Source organism: Periophthalmus magnuspinnatus, chromosome 14 (genome assembly GCF_009829125.3).
Source record: "Periophthalmus magnuspinnatus isolate fPerMag1 chromosome 14, fPerMag1.2.pri, whole genome shotgun sequence".
Classification (NCBI taxonomy): domain Eukaryota; kingdom Metazoa; phylum Chordata; class Actinopteri; order Gobiiformes; family Gobiidae; genus Periophthalmus; species Periophthalmus magnuspinnatus.
Window position 1 is genome coordinate 27,447,050 of NC_047139.1, and position 23,848 is coordinate 27,470,897.

At 38.5% G+C, this 23,848-nt stretch overlaps 4 protein-coding genes across 7 annotated transcripts in view; all 4 read left to right on the forward strand.

The window, feature by feature from the left end:
- Positions 1-23,848, forward strand: part of mtmr2 (myotubularin related protein 2) — a 91,712-nt gene that overhangs the window by 65,705 nt on the left and 2,159 nt on the right. Inside the window, exons 2-11 of one of the 3 annotated variants that reach the window (XM_055226771.1) lie at positions 21,829-21,913; positions 22,203-22,290; positions 22,372-22,395; positions 22,485-22,551; positions 22,618-22,712; positions 22,788-22,892; positions 23,053-23,157; positions 23,243-23,326; positions 23,407-23,556; positions 23,649-23,837. In XM_055226771.1, the coding sequence (XP_055082746.1) occupies positions 21,834-21,913; positions 22,203-22,290; positions 22,372-22,395; positions 22,485-22,551; positions 22,618-22,712; positions 22,788-22,892; positions 23,053-23,157; positions 23,243-23,326; positions 23,407-23,556; positions 23,649-23,837 (987 nt within the window). In that variant the 5' untranslated portion in view covers positions 21,829-21,833. Of the gene's footprint in view, positions 1-21,649; positions 21,914-22,202; positions 22,291-22,371; positions 22,396-22,484; positions 22,552-22,617; positions 22,713-22,787; positions 22,893-23,052; positions 23,158-23,242; positions 23,327-23,406; positions 23,557-23,648; positions 23,838-23,848 lie in introns of those variants that run through there. The other 2 variants (XM_033978861.2, XM_055226772.1) reach the window with 2 other exon arrangements.
- plp1b (proteolipid protein 1b) lies at positions 2,854-8,374 on the forward strand. Of its 2 annotated transcripts, none has more exons than XM_033978863.2 (7): positions 2,854-3,031; positions 5,028-5,214; positions 5,289-5,445; positions 5,979-6,156; positions 6,339-6,412; positions 6,602-6,667; positions 7,326-8,374. In XM_033978863.2, exons 1-7 carry the CDS (start codon positions 2,896-2,898, stop codon positions 7,395-7,397), a joined length of 870 nt encoding a protein of 289 aa, XP_033834754.1. In that variant the 5' UTR covers positions 2,854-2,895; the 3' UTR covers positions 7,398-8,374. The 2 variants fall into 2 exon arrangements, with proteins under 2 accessions (XP_033834754.1, XP_033834755.1); XM_033978864.2 differs by lacking the exon at positions 2,854-3,031 and adding an exon at positions 4,571-4,777.
- On the forward strand, positions 12,499-14,790 carry LOC129456805 (uncharacterized). Its single transcript, XM_055226773.1, has 2 exons — positions 12,499-12,700; positions 13,038-14,790. Exon 2 carries the CDS (start codon positions 13,046-13,048, stop codon positions 14,336-14,338), a length of 1,293 nt encoding a protein of 430 aa, XP_055082748.1. The 5' UTR covers positions 12,499-12,700; positions 13,038-13,045; the 3' UTR covers positions 14,339-14,790.
- On the forward strand, positions 19,865-21,281 carry cwc15 (CWC15 spliceosome associated protein homolog). Its single transcript, XM_033978865.2, has 6 exons — positions 19,865-20,023; positions 20,103-20,215; positions 20,294-20,391; positions 20,474-20,584; positions 20,821-20,954; positions 21,030-21,281. The coding sequence occupies exons 1-6, from the start codon at positions 19,893-19,895 to the stop codon at positions 21,157-21,159; spliced, it is 717 nt and encodes a 238-aa protein (XP_033834756.1). The 5' UTR covers positions 19,865-19,892; the 3' UTR covers positions 21,160-21,281.

A 23,848-nucleotide genomic window follows, 5' to 3' on the forward strand; every position in this document is an offset into this window, starting at 1 on the left:
GTATGAATATATTTATCATTGAATATATGCACTATTGATAAGTTTAATGCAAGCCATAGTGTGGAACATTTGTTTAATTTTGAGATATGCAGGTGGCAGACCCTTCATTAGAAATGCTATATGCAGATTTAAATTCTTCACTTCTTAAAATGGCATTGTTCAGTTATGTACATGTTTTGTTTGTGTATTTTATGTACTTCAGTAGAATATCAAACAACAATCTTTATGTTGTGTAAAAAATATACTTAAAGGTCAGGCAACTGTGTCCAAAGAACCATTTGGACATAAATAAATTGACTCTCCTTCATTCTCTTATGTTCCCTTCAGTTTGATATTTGTGTTTCCCTGTGAAAACTGTGGTGCAGATGAATAATGCTGTTTGCAGAAGAGTTCACAGTGCTTCCTATTTCACTGTAACGAATAATTTAGTCGTTCACCACAGGAGGTCATCAGCTTAAGCACACTCGTGACATGCCTTTGTCCTCTGCCTCCTGTTTGTCTGTGTGATGGCTGTTTGTTCATTTGACAGAAGATAAAATACTGCACATTATCATATCAGCCAGAGGAGGGGCCCAGCAAATATTTCACGGGGGTCTGTATAAACATATGCACATTGGCTATGCAAACACGGACGAGTATATCCATCACTGAGCACACAATTATAAAAGGGCCCATCATGCATTATTCCTAATGGAGTGTTCATATCTGCAGAGAGGATTATGATACAAGCACTTCAACACATCACAAACTGTATTGTCATTTTAATTTAATCAACTATTTTACAAATTTACTTGTGTTAATGTTTGGTTAGAATGTGTTAAGGGAGCATACTAGTAAGTGATTGTAATGTAAGCAAAAGTACTAGCAAATTCCACTTGTTTCCATAGAGAGAGGTAAGTTCAATGCCCCTATGGAATATTTTATGGAAACTAGCAGGTAGCTGACCTCTAATTAGAAGAGTTATAATTCCCATTTAATCAGTGTTGAATACCATTAATCTATTTGTTTCAACTTTGAACTTCTGGAATGTATTTTATTAGGTTTTACACAATAATTTCCCATTTAAGATGCACCTCAGACTGACGTCACGATCCTGCTTCTGTGCGATATGGTTTATTCATAACCGGATGAATTGCTCTCGTCTTGTCGTGCAAACCCTGAAAACTTGTCCTCCCACCTAATCCCATCTTTGACTGTCAGAAGCACTGCTCATTCACAAGACAAACTGACACATTCACAGGCTGTGGGATAATTAATGTTTCTCTTTGCTGTGTTTTCCCTCAGATTTCAAAGGCCTTCTTCTATAGCCTTTAGAGCTTAACAAAACCAATGGCATTAATCCTTTCTGCACACGCTAATTACTTGATCTTTTATGGCTCTGGGTTGTCAAGACACAAAGCAAAACTCTCATGGACAAGCTAGAAATCCACAAGGCTATTATTATAATGTCATAACCATTCATTTCCTCAGTACTTATATTCATATAAGAAACCTGGAGTGGTGCTGTTGTAATTGATTACATCTAAACATTTTTCACACTACAATACAGAGGTTTTTCTGACGACTGAAACATTTATCTTTGTCCAACATTTTACCAGTGAGAGTTATTAGCATGATCCAAAAACATCCTATGCGCTGACAGATAAGATTATATACAGAAAATGACACTAAAATTCTACCCTCCATCTTTTTTTAACATATATAGACACATAGGCCTCAGTACTAAACATCAGTGTTTCAAGCATGCTCAGGTCTTCATTAAAGGAGCACCGTGTGACTCAGTGTCTCTACTTTTCTCCATGGAGATGTTATTGCTTTCCCTGGAATTTTCCACAATAGAAACATAAACTTATTGCTAGCTCGCATTTATTCCATAGTTTTTATTACAAAACAATACCTTGAAAACATGTATATTTCTTTGAGAGGGTTCACATTCCACAGGCTTGACCTGTCACGACCTGGTGACATCACCTACTTGTCTCCATGGAGATGGTGGACCCGCCCACCAGAAAAGCTACCCCATGCATCTTTAAAGAAGAATTCATAACATGATGTTTTTTTCAACTTTCAAAGATTATCGTAATTATTTTAGACCAATCGTGACATAAAATTGATAGTATTTATAATCCTATAGCCAGTTTTTTATTTATGCTAGATGGCGTGCAAAATCCTCCCAAAAAGTCAGTATTTTTGTTGCCCTACACTGGCCTCTTTGTCCAGATCTCAGCTTTGACATCAACTGGGTCAAAGCGGAGGGAGGGGGAGCCGCAGCTGGAGCCCACCCTCAATGTCACCCTTGTTAGTCAACTTCATCAATGTCATCCACTGGCATCGCAATTTATTTCTGTCTTTACTGTGTGTGCACTTTTAAAGATGTTCCCTTCGAGGACTCTCAAGACAAACTGTCATCCTATAGAGTCTGCGATCTCACCCATGGCAGCAGAAAGTATATGACTAAAGATATACTTACACTCATTTTACCTCATTTTACACTCATTTTCAATATATTTAAGTCAACACCATTCTGCAAGAGGTGGACATGGTATTGCATAGGACCAAACATACTTATACATTTTTTTTTATATATAACAGAAATCTATCCTTACCATAAGTATAGTATTTTCCAGTATGTTTTTGCACATCTTAAATGACAAAATTTTGGTTCAAGTGGATATGAAAATATTGTATAGATCTATACATTTCAAATAAAACAAAGGTGGAATTGAAAGACAAAGTTAAAAATCATTCAGACATTTCTTAAAAAATCAAAGCATAGAGATTATAATGGAACAGGCTGGAACTGTCCCAAACTGGCGCTGCTATAAAAATGAGTGGCAGCTGAAATGGGCCTTTGTGACTTTAAGATGAGACTCGGGGAGATGTGCTCTATTGTTGATGAGACAAAAGCTGGAGTCAGATTCATATAAGAGCCACACCGAATTACTTCTCATATCCTCATATCTCTACAGTCACCGGGGCATCTGGGAAAAAAACTCCAATAAGTCTGTCAAACCACCTTTACCAGACATGGGTGAGTGCTATGAATCTTTAATAACTTTTATGTTGAATATGCTTTGAAAATCTGTGTCAATAACTTACTGATGTGAGCCTGAATGAATCCAATCTGATTTTGTTGTTTGTCTCCAAGCACTATACAAGTCATATTATTTTTTTATTTCTCTGTAGTGCTCCAATGGTGCGCAGCATTTTAGTGCATATTTTTATTAGGTTTATTTTACATTTGTCCAATTCCACCTCTTGTTTTTAGTCATGTTTGTTTCTTTCCAATTTGATACATTACCATACTTTTAATAAACAGTGTCTACCTTTGGGCAAGGCAAAGCAAGATAATCTGTAAATCACAATTTGTACACAAAGTATTTCAAAGTGAAGTACGACAGATGCATTCAAATCTCCACACACAACAACAACAGCAACAAACAATAAAAAACATAAAGAATCATATTAATATTTTAAAAAGAAGTGCTGAATAAAATCATTTCAGCCATATGCACTGCTAAACAGAACTCGGCCAAGATTTGAACATTGCCAGAGTAGAGGCCTGTCTCACGTCTTCAGGAAGACTTTTAGCTGCATAAAACTAAAACGCATATTTCCCCACGTTTAGTCCTGACACTGAGCACGAGACGGTTTACATGGCACGTACATGTCAGAGTCGTTTTGGTGCTAGACCATGGAGAGACTTGTACATCTTTTTCCAAATTTACTACAAACAAACGTTGACATTTGACCTGAGTTAGTCCTGGTTTAACCCTACTATTCTGAAAGGTTGTACTTGTACTGTTATTAGATTGCATTAGTTGTACAAAATTGGATTATACTATTGAATATACTGAAACTCAATTTATACTCAATAATTTGCTGACTGTGTGTCTCTAAATGTGATGTCTAAGTTGGCTGCTGGTGATGGTCAGCTTCATCATGCCAAGGCCATACCAGGGCACTCATGTGAAAGAGGTCACTCACTCCCACATGTGTCCAGTGAATACATTTGCATCTTCTCATGGGATCAAAACCAAACATGCACTTTCTTTTTAAACAAACTAATCAATCTGCAGTTTTAAAAGTGAACATGTTTTCGAAAATAGTGAATTTGTAATAGATTTGGGTGCTGTTTGGACACTATTTGAGAGAATTAGGAAAAGCATTGGCACACTTGTACTGTACATTGGCTTGTGTTTTGTGTAGTGCTGCAGCAGAAGAGTGGGCGTATATGTGCACATTTTAGGGACTCTTGCACTCCTCCTGCTGTTACTATTTATACTTAGCTTAGTTTGTTTCTTCCTTCAAAAATATACATGAATATCTGACTTTTTCATTATGTTTTAAATCAGCTATAAAAACAAATTGGTGTTTTGATTGCAGTGCTGAAGGGTGGCATCAGGTCAGTGTTGCCGTGGCATCCTGGTGACCCCACGGGCACCACCCCTCGCCCCTCTGTGTACTATTGTCTCTGTGTGTTTGCCCTTTGTTCCACCTCTGGCAAAGACAATCGATATTGTGTTTAGATCCACAAAGAGCAGCCTTTTCCTCCTGGAGCTCATGGCCAATGTAGCACCACCATTCTCCCAGTGTTACCACCCCAGGGTTGGACCAGTGCAGGGGTTCTCACATAGATGTAGTCAGCACAGAGAGGGCTCTTTTACTGTTGTAATTGTAGCGTGGATACTGGAGTGAGTAGTGGGCAGTGGGAGACTTCTTGTTGAGGCGTTCAGGATGTTTCCAGTGAGGCAGCCTTGGCTTTGCAAGGCCTTAGGTGCTCTCCTCTATCCCATTTCTCCCATTTCTGCCATTTGATTTGCTCTGTGGATATCTGCTTCATTGTTACACTGAAAGGCATGCTTCTTGTGTTTGGATGCAGTTTTGGGATACTTTTTGTTTTGTTGATTGTGTCTTTCTTATTGGATGTGATGGTGGTGGCTTCTACGCAGCTGGTGCACTGATGTGTTGTGTGATCGTGTGTGCAGTGTGTGCGGCCTGTCTGCTCATCTATTATACCCCCTCAGGTTGTTATGATTGCTGTGTCCGCTGCATTGGGGCAATCCCGTACCCCTCGCTGGTGGCCACCCTGCTGTGGTATGCAGGCGCGGCATTATTCTGCGGAGCTGGGCACCAAGCTCTGGCCCATACAGAAGTCCTAGTGGAGACCCACTTTGCCAAGAACCCTCAGGACTATGTGGTCATGGACTCTTTGTAAGTCATATGTTTAGACTAACTGTTTAAAGAGTATTTTTGTTTCTAAATGCGTTTTCCTTTTGATTCGACAGTATCAGGTACTTCCAGTATGTCATCTATGGCCTGGCCTCATTCTTCTTCCTCTATGGTATCTCACTGTTGGCTGAAGGCTTCTACAGCACCAGCGCCGTAAAGCAGCAGTTTGGAGAATTCAGGAGCACCCAGTGTGGTCGCGGCCTCAGTCTCACGGTGAGGAGAGTGGTTCCCTTTTAATACCTTTCAGCTGATGTCATGCACATGCCTTGAAGATGTAAAGCTAACAAAAAGCACTACTCTGTCTAAAATTCCTGAAGTCAGTCAATCTAAAAACGTTCGGGTTTGTTTGTTAATGTCTGCATTGTGTCACCATGGTAACTGCTGAACATTCCTCTATACACGTCCATGCTGTCCCCCCATCATGATGTCACTGGAAAGTATCAATAGCAGAGAGGTGTGGATGGGAGGGGTTAAGGGATGTGAATGGATATGATACTGACATGCATTCAATTTTATATAGGCCTCCTACAGTTAGTTTAATTGTTTTAAATATCAAATGATCTAAGTGCAATTAAACTGAGAAAAGAGGTTGGTAGAAGTTGAGTGGTGCCTAATGTGTGACAATAGACTCATTAGAAAGAAGAAAATACAGAAAATAACTATTAGTAGCACCTCCACATGGCCTTGTATACAGCCTTGTGCTTTGTGCTTTTTGACCCAGAATGCCCTCTCTCATCTCTTTATAGTTCATCATAGTGACGTACATTCTGGCCTTCATCTGGCTGATAGTTTTTGCATTCAGCATCATCCCACTCTTCTTCCTCTTCAACATGGAACAAACCTGTCACAACATCAACATTTTGGCCGAGACCACCCCCAGCATCAGTCAGCACAACTGGATCTGTATGGATGCTCGGCAGTATGGTATGTGCCCACCTGAACAAAATACTAATGTGGCTCAATTAAATACACGGTACAAAGTCAAAGTGCTGTGGTTGAAGTAATGAAATCTTACTACATTTTCTGTATTGCTCACATAAAATAAAAGGGAAATAAACTGATCAGGATTCAGCCATTGTGATGCCTGTGTCATGTCTTCATTTCAGGTCTTCTTCCCTGGAACGCGATGCCTGGCAAAGCGTGTGGGATGACCTTGGCATCCATTTGCAAAGCCAGTGAAGTAAGTACATTCATTCAGAAAGTTTTGTTTTGTGCTTTGGTATTATTTGTCCTTGCTGAAGTGAAGAGGTGAAATTTCTATGAGAGTTAAAATGCACACACACACACAAACAAACTGTTACTGTGTGTGCAGTGTGTAAATGAACTGTATAATTCTGGCCCCTAAAGAAGTTGTGTTTTTTGTGTTTAGTTCCACGTGGTCTATGACCTCTACATAACAACATTTGCAGGAGCAGGAGTCATGCTGTTAGCACTGGTGAGACATGTTTTTTAATATATTTCATTGTTTTTGTCTTACATAGCATAATCTTGTATTGTTGGTCTGGATTTATTCTTTTAGCATCATGCGTTATTATTTCTCGAAAATCCATATGCCTTACGTTTCTTATTTATTATGTATGGCAGGGTTTCAGATGACATCACAACATACAGGCCAAAAATATAATATAGACTTTTGTTTAAATTATAGCAAGTCCTAGGATCTAGTTACCAAAAGAAACAATCAGATTCAACATTTGTGAATTTATCTTTATAGGATGTAGGATATTTCTTGTGACAAATCAATAGGGATAACTGACTTTTGCCCCCCTTTTGAGAGTATTAATCTGAAACCACCAATATATTCTCCTCTAACATTTTAGTCCTGTACATTTATACTGGAATATATCCAAACTATGGAAGAAATCTTTTGATGCTACAATAAGTCAGTGCATTTCTAAGGGATTTTGTCCTTTTACCACCACAAGATTTATCTAGTTTGGAATAGTTAAAGCTGAAGCATTGAGTGCTTTGACTATCATAATAGATTGCATATATTTTTGATTGCATAACTGTTATAGTGTCATAACAAATAGACCTGTTTATAGTCCTAATAATGAGTAATAAACCTGAATGTCTGATGCTCTCTTTTGCAGTTTTTGTATCTTGTCGCCACCACCTACAACTACGCCGTCCTGCGGTTTCTTGGCAGGAAAGGTATCCGCTAACTCCACGCCTCCATCCGTCCAGCTCCAGCTCCACTTTTGGCTGTGAGACGGACAGTCACTGCACACATCACTGGCTCCCATTCATCTCTGTGACACAGCGGCGTCCACACGAATCGCTGCTATTTCTCTAAAACTGTCCAATAACTGACACAGGTATCTCATAACTGTCCATATGAGCAACAGGGAGAAATGAAGCACTTTTATATCAGCACCAAACTTAAGGCTCTGCGGATCCTCTCGGGTTGCTCAGTGTCCTCCTGTGGTGTATGTATCATTTTGTAAAGGTGTTTTTGTTTTCAAGAATGACATTTGATGAATAATTAAGAGATACGGTAAATCTGAGCAATAAGTATTGTTGTGAAACTTTAAAAAGTAAGACTCTGAGGTGTGTTGATGTAGATATATACATATGTAAAAAGGACACAGGGCCACTGCCAAGGCCTCACAACAACAGTATGATGTAATTCCCAAATACTGTGTTAGTATAGTTTCATGTTTCACACAACATTATATAAAACCACTATTACACACTGCATAATAATTTAAGACTGCCAAACACACAGCAAAATAATCAGAAATCTGTATATATTTTTGTTAACTATTAAACTAGTGCACGCACAGTACTGTACATGTTTCTCTGTGTTAACTGATGCATACATACATTTTATATGTGGATATGGCTGGCTTTTCACACTATTTTTGCTAATATGATGTAGACTCAAAATAAATCTGAATGTATCAAAGTTTTCTGAGATAGAATCTGGCTTTTAGTTTTCCCTTCAAAGCAAATTGCATTGAGTGGCTTTAGCTTTTTGCTTTGTTAAACACCAGTGTGTGGGAGGGCACAATGCATAAAAAGAAGCTGGTGCTAATGCTGCTTTCAGGGCTTTATGTAATACTTCAAGACTCAAGTGTTGCTTATGGATTGTTGCTTCATCTGTAGATTAAAAACAATTAAAAAACATTTTTATGCGTGGATTTATTGTCATATTAATAATGCATTACATACATTCTCCATACAATTGTAAACAACTGCCACAGTGTCTGATGCACTAGCACAGCTTTCTGCAGACCCAGCACTGACTTCAGTAAATCAGAGGAGCTACAGAAGCTGTTGGATCTGACCATGTGGGGCAGTAATAAACCTTAATCAAATTCAAATGCTTCACTTTCCCATTCCTGCTTCAAACAACTGTAAGGGACAAACGTGCATGCCGCTTATATTATGTTATCATTACAAACACCATAATGGAGAGATAATCTGTTACAATCTGCAACTTCACATTCTCATGCCATAGGTATATGTTGTTAACAGTTGTGTAAATAAAAATATATAATTAAACATACAGTGGTAAATACAGCATGAGATAAAAGTAAAAACACAGAAGTTTATTGTGAAAATAAATGGCTCAGGCGAGACTGTAGACTTTATCATAGCACTCATAGCAGTAAATCAGTTGGTTGTGTTCAAACATGGGGGTCAGCAGGTCTCCCAGGACCTTTGTGCACACACCACACTAAAAAGATACATCAAATATGTAATGTTTAGGTGACCGTTATATTTGTCTTCACATTCGTAGCCTATTTAACGGAAGATGGAAATACTCACCGTTAGACATTCAGGGTGGAGATACTTCGGGGGATAAGAAAGTGTGAGTTTTATCAGTCCAATAAACTGGTCACAGTGTGAACAAACTTCTTTCCCATCTCTGAGGCAGAAGTTATATTGACAAGTTAATTTACATAAGAGCACACAACACAACAAGAAACATTTTAAATACCTCATAATAAAGGAACTGGTTTCTTCCTTCTCCTCTGAACTTGGCACACTGCAACATAAACAGTATAAATATGAGAGCACAAGGCTATCAAAGTGAATACATTTGAATATGATAATAGTGAAACAGTATTTTATTGGATTATAATGTATTATCTTAAAATGCTTATGATAGATTGTCCAGATGACTACCTTTGAAACCTTTGCTATGGACTATTGGACTACTGGACAGATGAGGGATTACATAGATTTAATCAATTTAATTTTTTTCTTTTTGATCGGGCATATGAAGGCACACTTTGGTACACAATATTTTGCAGGAAACCATACAAAAAAGTTTATATTCTATTTCATTATTTATAAATATTAAATTATTGCATACCTGATATTGTCTGTGGGCTGTTTCTCTCCACTTGAGTCTTCGAGCTCTTCAAACCCGTTCACAGTTTTGTCAGTGGTTGCTTCATCTAATGCATCAGTGATTTCGAATGCTCCTCCATCTTCTTTGCTCTGTTCACTGTGTGTAACTACATCAAGAGCATCACTTATATCCAAAGCAGCTTGATTTTCACTTGCCACTGAAGGGACGACAGGTGTTGACTCAACTTTAGGTTCAATCTGGACAGCAGTTTCTACATTTTCAGCAACTTCTGGAGTCTCAAGTGAAGCCTGAATCTCCACCTTATACACATCTTCAGCATTTTCTTCGGGAGGTTCAGCTAAGGTCTCTGTGCAAAGGATTGGATTTTCAGCTGTTTGTTTTTGTTCAGATTCAATGACTCCACTAACTGTGCTTTCCTCTGCTGGTGTTACATCTGTCACAATTTCTTTTTCAGGAATAACTGCCTTCTCCTCAACATCTTTGGCTGTACTTTCTGATTCTGATCCATTTGTAATCGTCTCCACAATTTCTCCAGCCGACTGATTAGGAGTCTGAACTGTAGTCTCAACTATATTTGAATTTTCTGGACTCTCCTCAGTTGGCGTTTTCTCCTCTTCATCAATTTGAGTACTACCCGCTGGTTCTTCTGCAATGTTAGTATTATCTGGCACAATCTTAGTTTCTGTGAGTGTGACTTCAGATGTCTCCTCTGTTGCTATGTTTTTTAATGGACTGCTTTCCTCAACTTCTGATGCAGGGCTTTCTGGCGGAGACAACACCACTACAGGTTCAGCTTTGAAAATTTCATCTTGATTGATTTCTGCCAGGTTTGGACTAGGCTGGACAGCAGTTTCTACATTTTCAGCTTCTGGAGTCTCAAGTGAAGCCTGAACCTCAACCTTATTCACATCTTCAGCATTTTCTTCGGGAGGTTCAGCTATGGTCTCTGTGCAAAGGATTGGATTTTCAGCTGTTTGTTTCTGTTCAGATTCAATGACTCCACTAACTGTGCTTTCCTCAGCTTGAGTAGTACCTGCTGGGTCTACTACAATGTTAGTATTATCTGGCACTGCAATGTCTTCTTGGGCAACAACCTCTGTAATTTTTGACTCCACAGATGACTTTTGGTCCACAATTGCTTCTTTGGTATCTGATAATACAGCTTCTGTTATGCCTTGATCAGCAACACTGTCTTGGGTAATGGTGCTGTCAACATTTGTGCTTGTGTCTCCATTAGGTAGACTCACAGATTTAAATTCTGTGTCAGTTGATGAAATAACTGTGATGTCTGCTGTTTTTTGTTCAGTAACTTCAGCATTTGTGGTTCCAGACTGTTCAATATCAGTTGCTGTTAGATCTACATTATCTTTAGGTACATCGGTTACAGTAGCAGGAATATCTGGTTCTTTCGGTGCTACAGTTGCCTCTTCACTAGTTTTCACTGGTTCAGCTTCATTTTGAACATTAATTTCACCATCTATGGTCTCTACAACATCCTCTTTTGTGGACTGAGTTTCATTTGATTCTGAGTTCTCTTGGGGTACATCTGTTACAATAACAGGGATCTCTGGTTGTTTTGGTACTTCAACAGCCTGCTCAATAGTTCTCACTGGGTCCACATTATTTTCAGAAGCAATAATTTCAAGACTTTCGGGTCCAGAAACGTCTTCTGTGGAATGTAAGTGACTCTCTTCAGTTTCTGTGTTATCAATATCAGGGATTTTGGTCTCCTCACTAGCTTTTACTGGTTCCAGATCATTTTGAGCAACATCAACCTCTACACTTCCTTCCTTTGTGGACGTTAACTGAGCTTCTTCTGCGTTGTCTTGTGGTACAATGTTTTCAGTAGCAGGGATCTCTGGTTCTTTTGGTACTTCAACAGAGCTTGGATTAAAATCTAGTATTGGCTTCACTAAAGAGTCTGACAACATATCTAAGACATTTTGATCTGCTGCTGTTTCAGAATGTGGGTTAACATCTAGTATAGGCTCCACTAAAGACTCTGACAAAATATCTAATGCCTTTGCCTTAGAGACCCCATTGCTATTCTCTTGAGGAGGTGGAGTTTTGAACACTGATTCGACTAATATGTCTGGTACCGTGCAGGTTACAGACTCTACTGATGTTGTATCATTCACAATAAGCTCTTCAACCTTTGTGGAAACTTCTGCAGAATCATTTGATTTGGGGGGCTCAACATGATTTTTCTCTTCTGTAGTTGTTGTTGCTGCAGCTGGTTCAGGTGATACAGGCTCTGGATGCTTCCCATTTTGTAATCCATTTTCAGAAGAAGTGTCCAGCCTGTTAAGAGAGGGAAAAAAGTAATAAAAAAAGCCTGGTAAATAAACAGATTGGGCTATATTTGAAAAAATATATAATAATAATAATAATAATAATAATAATAATAATAATAATAATAATAATAATAATAATAATAATAATAATAATAATAATAATAATAATAATAATAAATCATAATAAATAATAAATGATAATAATAATAATGACTGTTTAAGGCTGGTCACTTCTTTTAGCGACAGTGGACTCGTTGCTGAACTAGTGGGTGAAAATACAATTAATACATATATAGGTCTATTTTTTTTTATTATTCTTTTGCAGTTCTTATTCGTTAATGAAAACCTAAAAGAGAAACCAGGTGCATTTTTATTCATTCTTGAACATTCTAGACTTCAAATTGTAATAGTATTGACATTTTCCATCAATCTTGTTAGACTCTGAAGTAGCCTTTTTTTCAGAGTAAGATAACTTTCCTTCAAATCTAAACGACATATGATTTGCTATCTTGCTATAATTTGATTTTTTTCCCGGACCATGGTTAGTTGTTTCATGGTTAAAGTTCACGGCTCTCATCTTCAGTGTGGTGCTCGTGAGTCGAGACCGCACGTAAACCTTTATTTTGAAAGGTCATCAGCCTAGACTCCATGTTGGTTCTGCTACTTCCTGTCAAAACATCCACCCTCCACGCGACTCTGCGCTGCAACAACACGAGTTTTTATTCGACTTTGCTGTAGGTACATGGATCGTTTTAAGCAAAACAACCATTGGAGAAATCCTGTTATATGAATACTCTTCTGTTAATGAGCTGAAGAAGAAGGAGCAGTTAATACCCTGGAAACTTACATTGTGAGTCTTGTATTGCACAGTTTTAATATAAAGAGAACTTGACCAAGAAAGTTTGGTTGTCCCTGTTGAATCAGCACATGATTAGGTAACTGGCAACTGGCGAAATGACCAAAAAATAAATATCTACAAAAGTTTAATTGAAATGTTCAGTAGGTTTCCCTGATGGAGTGTAAGTTCATTCTAGCATCATTTAATGTGGTGTGTAGTATAGGTACACATGTATCATAATGCATAATACAGTTACATACTATAAGAGTTTCTATCAACTGCTGTTTCTGTAGCATTCTAAATACATGCACATTTGTTATTAATGTATGCCTCTTCTTTGTCACCCCAGTCAAAACCATGCCATCCAGAAACCATTTAGACAAAATTGGTAGAACAAAGAAGAAGAGATGGACAGAGGAGGCCATGGAGCGCGCGCTGATTGAGGTGAAGTCAGGACGCTGTACGGTAAGGCAAGCTGCGAAGGAGTTTGGAGTGCCCAAGTCTTCACTTGGGGACAGAGTGAGCGGTCGAGTGACCCCGGGGAGCCGCAGTGGTCCTGCCCAGCTCATAACGTCTGCTGATGAGGAGCTGCTGGTGGAGTTCTCCTTGTACATGGCCCGCCATGGATTCCCACTCACCAAGCAACAGCTGGTGTCTTTCGCTTCATCGATTTATAGGCGGCAGCATCGGAGGGTGGCCTTCTCCAAATTAGGCCAAACCTGGTGGCTTAACTTCAGAAAACGACAAGAGAAGAATCTAAGCATTCAACCAGCCGAGAGTGTGGTCCATGGGAGGACAATGTGTGTGAGGAAAGAGGCAGTAGATCACTTTTACCATTTACTGAGCTCTGTGGTGACCTCTCACAGACTAATGGACAAACCACATCAAATCTTTAACTGTAGCGAGATGGGTTTTGAGCTGGGCAGGAAAAGGCTGTCTCTTCCTAAATCCAGTCTGGGATATAAGCCAATGCCTGGCTCCAGGGACCACATTTCTGTCCTGGTTTGTTTTAGCGCAGCTGGAGAGGACGTCCCTCCATTTGTTATCTACTCAAAGGCCTATCCCAGTGGTGTGTGCTATAAAAGCCAGGGACCTCCTGGTGCTCTGTATGGATGGTCAGAATCAGGCTGTATCAGCACTGAACTCTTCAGGAGATGGTTTCTCAAACACTTCCTTGTTCAGGGGCCAAAGGAGCGTCCTTTAGTTCTGATTTTTGATGGACACAAGTCCCCTGTGAGTCTGGAGGTGGTTGAAGCGGCACGTAAAGAGGGTGTCATACTGCTGTGTCTCCCCCCTCACTGCTCTCACATCCTGCAGCCACTCGAGGTGGGACTTTTTGTGTTACTGAAGCAGCGCTTTGCTACTCTCCTGGGCAACACTAATACAACTGATATTCACTTTAATGTTAGTAAAAAGGAATTCTCATGTGTTTTTAAAAGAACATATCAGATCACTAAGGAAGAGGATGGGATCAGGATTGTAAAGGAAGGTTTTCAAAGCTGTGGACTTTACCCTCTCCCTTGCCACTATGCAGTCAGAGAGAACCCCGATTTGTCAGGCCACAACTTGGTAACTGAATGTGACATCTTGTCCGTGTCTCCACATGAGGAGGTGGTAGGGGACATCACAGAGGCTGGGTCCCCCTCTTAGCTCCTCACCACTCTCTCCATTAACTGTGTAATTTGATAAAAGCCAAGCTGAATGAACAGAGCGAGTTGATTTACTTTGAAATAGTGAATGGGTTTATACGCCTACTTGTGTATGTATCCCACATCCCCAACCTTCCCTGCAGCATGTTCTGTTTGTCAGCTGGCCAGAGAGGCGACTGTGTTAATATTAATTGCATGCCAACACAGCTTTGTATTAGTAAGCAAGGCTGTACTATTCATTTAAATGCGGTTACTACTGGGCTTTGGCTTCAAAAACCCAGTATCATTGAAGAGGATTAATAAAGGATTTACCTTTTTTCCCCACATTGTTATTTATCCTTACTGGGTAAACTTAAGTGACCTTCTTTGGCACAGCTTGAGTTTAAGAATCCTTATGCTGTTGGGCAATATTCTCACATTGACACAATAATCAATAAAGTCTAACAGCACATCTGTCCCTTGTCTTATTGTAAAGCAACAGTCAGCTCCCAGCCGTGCTATATTTTATGGTGAGTAATAATTTGAAAGATATTTTGACAACCACAGGAAAACATTTACATTTTAGAAGTAGCTGCCTGGACAACATATGGCAAATTACGCATAACCAACTAACTTTTTTGTTAGAAATATCCATATTATATGCTATAATGATTTCATTAGACAATGTATATATTTGTTTTAGCTGTTCAAAGTCTTGATTGACTAAAGACCAAACAGGTGTGCAGTTTGCAGAAACCTTTATAAGTATCACTATCAACTGACTATCTCATTTATCTAATTATCTTATCTATCTACTATCAGTATGATGTATCACTATTTTTAAGAACCAAAGACATTTTAACAACAGTAACTTTGTGAAAACACTACCTCTTCAAACTTAATCTGAAATACACCCACATTTCAATCATCAAAACAGGGTAAATAATTTAGTGAAAGATACCAAAACATACACTTGGCACTATATCGATACAGCAGCCCACGATAACAATACAGAAATTTGGCCCAACTCAACACATAGGAGAGGATTTGTTTATGTGACTTAAGTATTATCTCTCTAGGTACTTTGAATACCTAAGGAACGGGTAAAACTTGAAAGATTTCAGAAGTTGAACTACAGTGCCCATGCAGGGACACCTCAGCAGCATTATCAAATTGCAAAGGCTAGAGTTATTTCAATAATAGAATGTAAAGATCAAAATATACATATATGTCTTTTTGTAGAAGAGCCTTATTGAACCTGTAGTTTAAACCTCTACAAACATGTTAGATTAGGGTTACTTGTTTACAATGTGCACCTGAACCAGAATCCTACCTTTTGAATTGCAAATCTAATCTCAATCGCAATTACTTGTCTGTATGATCACAATTTGACTCCAAAATTCTCTCTCTCCCCTCTCTATCCTTGTTGTCCTTTACTTTTTTGTTTTAATCTGTTAGTGTTTGCTTGAATAAAGGTATTTGCTATTTTGCTGCCTAAATGTGTCTGTAATAATGAATAATTTACTATGTGAGTCTCTGTACCATGTGCTTTTCAAAGTCTGTGATGTAATAACGGTGTAGCCCTAGGTGAGATAACTGTACTGTATTTACATGGCAATTCAAATGGATTAGTTTCCTTAATCCTGCCATTATTGCAGTTTACATTGTTTCAATCAGTTCAAACTATTCTTGGTAATTTAAATTGGAATTCACAGAAGTCCCTTTTGGAAGCAATTACACAGATGTTGAAGAAACCGCTTGAGGCCCGAGGGAGACATTCAAAGGGTTTGTATTCAGACAGTGGTGCACCTGTTAAAGCACAGGTCAGCCCGAAGCACCAAAGGCTCTTAAGAATGCAGCAGAGCCAGCCCAGAATTAACTTAATGTTTATGCATGTACCACCCGCACGGAGGAATTTGTACCTGTAGGAAGTATACATTTTTTTAGTAACTAACAAAGAAGTTTGTGACAGACTTATTATGACTCTACTGACTCTTTCATGGATATGTTTTTAAAACTGGTTTATCTTCATTTTGGGTATGGAAAATGTTAATTTCATTAACTACAAAAGACAGAGACAATTGTAAATGATTTATAGTCATGTTTACATGGGTATTGAGCACTTATTGGGCAGTACTGCATCTGCAATTATGGCCAAAATAGGACCATCTTGGAATTACACCAAAGCTCCTGACCATCCTTTGTTAGATAGACATAAACTTTCAAAAAAATCACTTTTTTTTTTAATTTTTTATACATTTTTATACATTTTTTCCTCCATGCTTGTAATGACACAAATTTCTGATAATTTTACTAACTTTTCTTGAGTTTAAATTTTTTGGATGCTGGAGACTATGACATTCTTTATATTATTATTCTAAAGTTTTTACAACATCAGAGTTTCAATGGCAGTGTTACCAATTTCTTGATTTTTCTCCAGGGGTACTTACTCAAACTTCTTGGCTGTCATCAACACATATGACAGGTGTCTCGGTGAAGGTGACATGTCTTTCTCTGCGGGCACTGTGCTGTAAACACCAGTGAATATGTTTAAGTGCATTGCTCAAAGGCAAACAGGATACATCAGAGTGGATACTTGTCATTCTCAAATGTTTGATGTTAACAGACCTTTCTTTTGTGCTACTGTCTTGTTCTTCTGCTTTCTTCATTTTCTGGATCCAGCTCAGATCACTTTTGATTGATGTTCGTACCTTGGTGGTTTGTAGCACCTTCTCTCTGTCAACGACTGCATTTATTTTTTTAATCAGCACACATATCTGAACTGGTGATGACATTCAATATATTTGAAATTTACTTCACCTTGTGACATGATTCGGTCTTTAAACGTGGCCTTTGTGAAAATATCAAAGAGAAAAATGAATGTGATTAGCTAGAAAGACTATGCATTTTTTATTTAGTCTCTTTCCTGCACAGCGGGTATTTCCATCATTGCTAGTTACTTCAAACCTATTACGTCACATTTTATTATTTACTGTTGTAAATACTATACTTTTAACAACCTTCTATTGGCACTCTCTGATAATACATAATACATACATATTTCCATCACCACTTCCTATTAATTATAAACTAGATCCACATGTGCCTATAGTGTTGGGACTTGTTACATTATTTAATGCATTAATACAAATTTAAGAGTTTACATGTCTGTGCAGTTGAAGTGTCTTTTCCATTAGCAGATGTCTTCTTCTGCATTCATAGTTATGACCAAAGCAGAATGTTTACTTAAACATGACCATCATTTTTGTATTCAGCATGTGGGTTTTAACATTCTGACCCACACTTAGCATATTAATCTTGTATTATTAATCTTTCTGAAACTTTGCCAGCACCAATTAACCCGGTCACATTCATTATGCTTAGTAGATGAAAGCTATTCCAGCTCGGTAATGAGCCCCCAGCTTGCATAGCAGATGAACATTCAATCTAAGAAGCATTGTGAAGTCTGTGCAATTGTGTTCTCACCTGTAGCCAGCTGTTTTAGCACTGTCAGGTGTGGCAGGTCCTTACAGTCTCCTCTGCAGCTCTGAAATAGCCCAGATTGGATGCATGTTTTGTGGCTATAACCGAAAATCCTCCTCCACCCCCTCCTCTCCTGTCAGCTTCCTCCCTGTTAGGTGTGAAGCACCTGGATGTTGCTGCGCAGGTTCAGTGAGTGGGTGGGTGTCCTGTTCACAGCAACGCAGTGGGCAGACAGGTGCCACTGATACATAGTTTAATGCTGCCTTAAGTGTGAAATGACACATTCAGAAGTTGGATTTCAACCAAAATCTGCTTTTTGCACAAATTAGTTCCTCTACAGCTCTGTATTGTATGACAACATTTCACTGTTCAAACCAGACCTGTATTGTACTTAGTGTTCCATGTTCCATGTCTGATTTATTTATTTTTTTGGCCACTGAAAGAAACGTATCTCAGGACCAAAAAGGCTATTTTGGGAGAATGTAGTGCACATAAAAAAAAAATCAAGTCAGTCAGAATTTATAGCATGTCATTTGTCCTGTTCTCCATCACAAGTACTTTTGTGTGATGGACTTCACTGTGTACAATTTATAGTATGACTGATAATTTTCCTGTTGCCAGACTTAACAACACATTTCATCCTAAAATGGATTGTGTAAAATAAGTGTTAAGATAAGTATTAAGAATCAACGTAGACATTTTAAATGTGCACAACTACTACTTGTCACATAGATCTTATTGTTTTGCCAGTAATGTTCCAATTCCATTTGTTTTTATTGCTACAGACTATTAATACTTTGATTAACAGGCATTCTTACTGTGTGCGCGTACGTGCAAGGGTGCAAGTGCGTGTGTGGGGAACATTTTTGCCAAAGAAATTGCCATCAGTAAAGTAGTGCACCTTTAACATAAATGTTATGGATTTTTTTTTTTTATATCTATATGACTACCATATGACTTTCAAGTATGACTTTCTGAGAAGGTGTCTGCACTGTCTAGACTCAAAGCAGTGCCTGCAAACTAGGCTACAAGTACATTTGAACACAATGGTGATGCATTTTTGCTCACTAGGAATGAAGAATGCGAACAGCCCTATAGATCAAGTGCTGTGCTAACAGAGTGACAGGACTGTATGATTGACATATCTGTCCTTGTGTTCAGAATGTGAAATATGCATGCGTTAAAGAAATGTAAACATCAGGAAGAACAAAATGTATCTTAAGATAAGGATTGCAGGTTATGTATGCTACTCTAAGAACTGGTACCTAAATATTAACATTGACGTGGGTCACTGTTTTCATAGGCTACATGCTTTAGTCATTAATTTCCACACCCTGGCTGCAGTAGGCCAATCTTATGAATGTGATCAAAAGAGCATATTATGTCTCCTAGTGTATAGTATAAAACGTATGTTAAAGGAGGTTTAAAATAGTGCTGTATTACGCCCCCTGCCGTTTTTACCAAGAAACTGCAGTGGCGTCAGATCCTCTTGTAGGAAGTGACGTTCAGGTTTTAACAATTTTTCCGGTTACCGTGTAGGAGCAGCTCGGTGTGTTTTCCAACTTCTAAATAATAGCAATATGATATGTTTTATCCCGCCTAAAATGCTCTTATAATCTGTTATCGCGTCCGTCGTTTGCTTCCGTTAAGGCCTGTGGTGATATTCTCCCACAGGCGCATTGCACTCGCTGGTTAGCTTGTTAGCTTGTTAGCTTTTTTGTCTTTATTTTATTTTTTATTTAAAAAAAGACTTTACAGAATAGTAGACTACATGTCTTGGGTCATTTATTGTTGTCGTTAGAGCGTCTTTGCAGTCAACTGTAAATTGTTTAAACATTTAGATTGTAATCTTACATTATGAGCCATTAACACATTCTGTAGTATTAAGTTGCCTTTAGGTTACGCTAGTGCACAATAGTGCATGAATATTCAATTAATTTTACAGTACAAACAATTTATAAGTTGCCCTTGTGTCACGTGGTTATGGTGTATTGCGCACTGTCAACAGTATAGTATACAGTGCAGTACTATATAGTTTGTTTTTGTTGTTTGTTATTTATTTTGCGTGTTGATGTACTTTAGAGCCATCCACGATGACTACAGCTGCTAGGCCTACGTTTGAACCAGCCCGAGGAGGCAGGGGTAAAGGAGAGGGGGATTTAAGTGCTCTGTCTAAACAATACTCCAGCAGAGACCTACCAGGACATACCAAGATCAAATACAGGTTTGTTGGACGACTATAACAACTTTGCTTCACACATTTGTGACACTAAATGCTTTATCTATAATATTTTTTTTTACAGACAACCCACTCAGGATGCCCCAGAGGAGGTCCGCGCCCGTGACTTCCGCAGGGAGCTGGAAGAGAGGGAGCGTGTGGCTGCACGTGAGAAAACCAGGGAGAGAGGACCAAGAGGTTAGACTCTCCTCTTCAACTAAAGTAAATTTGTAGTAACATTTTATTTATTGTGACGTTTATTGCTACACTTCCCAGAGCACACAACTTCATCATCTTCATCATCATCATCCAAGCGGCTGAGGTTGGATCAAATTCCGGCAGCTAATCTTGATGCAGATGACCCTCTCACTGACGTAAGGCTATTGTTTTGTCTTCATAGTGTTTTTATGTAAAGGGATCAGGTTTTGTATTTATTTAAATGAATCCTTGTTTTAGGATGAGGACGATGAGGACTCTGATGAGGAGAGTGATGATGATGACACTGCTGCACTTTTGGCTGAGCTGGAGAAGATTAAGAAAGAGCGCGCTGAGGAGCAAGAACGCAAGGTGAGACAGCATTTCAGTTAATTCAATATTATTTCTCATATTAAAAACAGTACAAAGCAGTAGTGGCACTTACACATTTAGACAGTTGTAACCAGGTATACAAACACTGTCCCATTTCTCAGTCACCACTTCATTCTGTTACATCTAACCTCCCCATCGAATCTCTCATTGTCGCTCCCTTCAGCACTTTCTAGCTAAGGTTTTTAATAGTCAGTATTCAAATGTTTTATCTGTAGGAACGTGAGCAAAAGGCTGAAGAGGAAAGGATCCGAATGGAAAACATCTTGAGTGGAAATCCATTGATTAATTTAGCAGGACAGCAACAGCAACAGACCAGCCAGACCCAGAGCTCATTCAAAGTCAAACGGAGGTAAAATCCTGCCCTATTGTGCAAATGGTATAAATGATGCTTGTAGATTTATTATAACATGGATATATCTTTCAGGTGGGATGACGATGTTGTTTTCAAGAATTGCGCCAAAGGAGTAGACGAGGCTCGGAAAGAAAAACGTTTTGTCAATGACACTCTTCGTTCTGAGTTTCACAAAAAATTTATGGAGAAATATGTTAAATAACCTCTGTTTGTTTATTCTACTTATAAGGCTTGCATAATACTGGTTTGTTGTAAATACGTGTTAAATACGATTGTCCCTTTTCCATTTGTAAAACATCGAATAAACATTAATTCATGTTTAAATGTTGTTGAATAGACTTTTTTCTTTTGTTATCTTGCATTCATGCCTAGATTTGCATTTTGTTTGGATCATATTTATTTCTAATTGTAGTATTTTTAAAGTGAGTAAAGTCTTGACCCAAAATGTGATAATTTTCTGATTTCTGGACAAAGGTTATTACAATGAAAAATAGACTGGATGATTTTGAGTTTACATAATTATCCTATAACTCTAAAAAATCTCAAAATCAGCCTGAAAAATCAAATCTGCACCAAATGTCTAACCCAGGTGTCATTTAAGCAAAAAGTGATACTAATAATTTTAAATGTAATACTTTGATAGCAGGGTCAGAAATGCGCAGCAGAGATTAACAGAATGGAAGTGGTCTGTAGGGGGCGCCATGCTGAACAATCACTCCTTGTCTGGAGGATTGGGAGGCTGCTGGGAAAAGATGGCAGCTCCCTTTTGTTTGTGCGGATTTGTTCACTCCAAGAAGGACTTTAACTAGACTTATCGGTGCTTACACTCTCTGTGCCGCGTTAAACGGTTCGTGGCAAACTTTTTAACCACAAAACATGGAGAAAAGTGGGAGTATTGACAGTTTGGGCTCGAGGCGCTCCTCGTCACGTCAGCCTAGCGTTGATTCATTATCCAGGTAAATATAACTCCACCAGAACTCCACTCAGCACACTGTATCTGTGTCTTAAAACAAAACAAAAAACAAAAAAAGAATACCTTGAGAATAATGTTATTACTGTGTTATTTTGTAAGAAAATTGACTAGCACTAAGCAAAGTGACAATGGAGCGTCGTCATGGTAACATTATAGTTATATGCACGGTTTATAAGAGTGACTTAAGGCTTTAACAACGCCATGAAAACACAAACAGTGTCGATATGTGCTGTTTCACAAAGGTTTTATTAGTTTTTATAATCTGTGTCTAGTTCTTCTACGTCCCGCTCTGACCGCTCTGCCCTCGTCAAGCCAGCCTCTTCTGAGTCCACATCCACTGAGTTTTCTCCAGAGCTCAGGGTGAGTATCTTATCAGTACAAATAGTCTAAATACAACAAACAATAGGGCCTAAATCTCCCCTTTTTATTTGTGTGACTTAGGTGAAAACCAAAGCAACTGCAAAGGTTGGGACACCACAATGATTGGACTTCACTAGAGATAATACACTATTTGCCTGTTGTGTGTATTAATTTCATGTTTCTGATCATTTTAGCACATCCAGAGAGAGTCAGACAAACAAGAGCCACAACTTCTTCTAAATGAAACGGTTCAAGACGTGGGTATGTTTTCTATGTACCTTTAAGTTAAGAGTTTAATTGCTGTTACTAAAACAAGTTCTTTTGTAGCGAAAGATGTCACCTACTTCTGCCCATTCATTGGAGCCATAAGGGGAACCGTGATTGTCACCAATTACAGATTGTTCTTTAAGTGCATGGACAGAGTGCGTTTTTTTTCTTTCACAATTTCACAATTTACTTTTATTAGCATCTTGGCTTACATTGGAGACATTTTCCAGGAACCTGCATTTGTGTTGGACCTGCCTCTTGGTGTAGTGAGTCGAGTGGAGAAGATTGGGAATGCCTCAACCCGTGGGGACATTTCGTATGGGATTGTATGCAAGGTGTAGTTACAGTAGAGAAAAAAAGTATTGAGAACTTATCGAGTCAAATAAATCAAAATGTCCAGTATAAATAATATAATGTTATTAGAGTTTATAAGTTACTGTTATTTTGCAAAAGCCTTTTGAATGTATCTCTAAAATGTTGTTTCTGCCTGTGTAGGATATGCGTAATCTCCGATTTGCACACAAGCAGCTGGACGACACTCTCAGGAAGTCAGTTTTTGAGGTCCTGATGAAATTTGCGTTTCCTGTTTCCAATGGACTAGTAAGTGCTTTTAGCCTCACTGGCTACTACTTCAACATTTGTTTTCCACACAGGAGTTCAAGATTGTTTCTCTTGGTTTTGATAGCAAATATTTGCTCTTCAATATCGACAAGTGTTTCCTGAAAATGGATGGAAGGTATATGATGCTCTTGCTGAGTATAAAAGACAGGTATACTGAATGATTCACTTTTCAATTAATGTTTACCATCTTAAACATCCCTAATGATTGATCTTGCCATGTGTATGTAGGGTATTCCTAATGAAAGCTGGAGAATAACAAAAGTAAATGACCACTATGAACTCTGCGATACCTATCCATCAACACTGGCTGTTCCTGTCAACATGCCAGATGAGGAACTGAAGAGGGTGGCAGCCTTCAGGGCTAAAGGAAGAATTCCTGTAAGTAACACAGTAGAACACGTACTTTTGTTTTATGTGTTTCAGTCATGTGATAAGTCATGTGAAAACCGTGTTACATAATCTTTGTGTAGGTTTTGTCTTGGATTCATCCAGAGAGTCAGGCTACAATCACACGTTGCAGTCAGCCTATGGTTGGTGTGAATGGCAAACGCAGCAAAGAAGATGAGAAGTACCTCCAAGCCATAATGGATGCAAATGCCCAGTCTCATAAGCTCTTCATTTTTGATGCCCGGCCCAGTGTCAATGCTGCTGCCAACAAGGTTTATATATG

Bases quoted from the DNA above. Each gene is read 5' to 3' on its own strand.
- plp1b (XM_033978863.2), top strand. From the start codon at position 2,896: ATGAGACAAAAGCTGGAGTCAGATTCATATAAGAGCCACACCGAATTA. The intron at 3,032-5,027 runs GTGAGTGCTATG...ATACCCCCTCAG, and splicing joins ACCACCTTTACCAGACATGG to GTTGTTATGATTGCTGTGTC. The intron at 5,215-5,288 runs GTAAGTCATATG...TTGATTCGACAG, and splicing joins TATGTGGTCATGGACTCTTT to TATCAGGTACTTCCAGTATG.
- LOC129456805 (XM_055226773.1), top strand. From the start codon at position 13,046: ATGCCATCCAGAAACCATTTAGACAAAATTGGTAGAACAAAGAAGAAG.
- cwc15 (XM_033978865.2), top strand. From the start codon at position 19,893: ATGACTACAGCTGCTAGGCCTACGTTTGAACCAGCCCGAGGAGGCAGG. The intron at 20,216-20,293 runs GTTAGACTCTCC...TACACTTCCCAG, and splicing joins CAGGGAGAGAGGACCAAGAG to AGCACACAACTTCATCATCT. The intron at 20,392-20,473 runs GTAAGGCTATTG...TCCTTGTTTTAG, and splicing joins CAGATGACCCTCTCACTGAC to GATGAGGACGATGAGGACTC.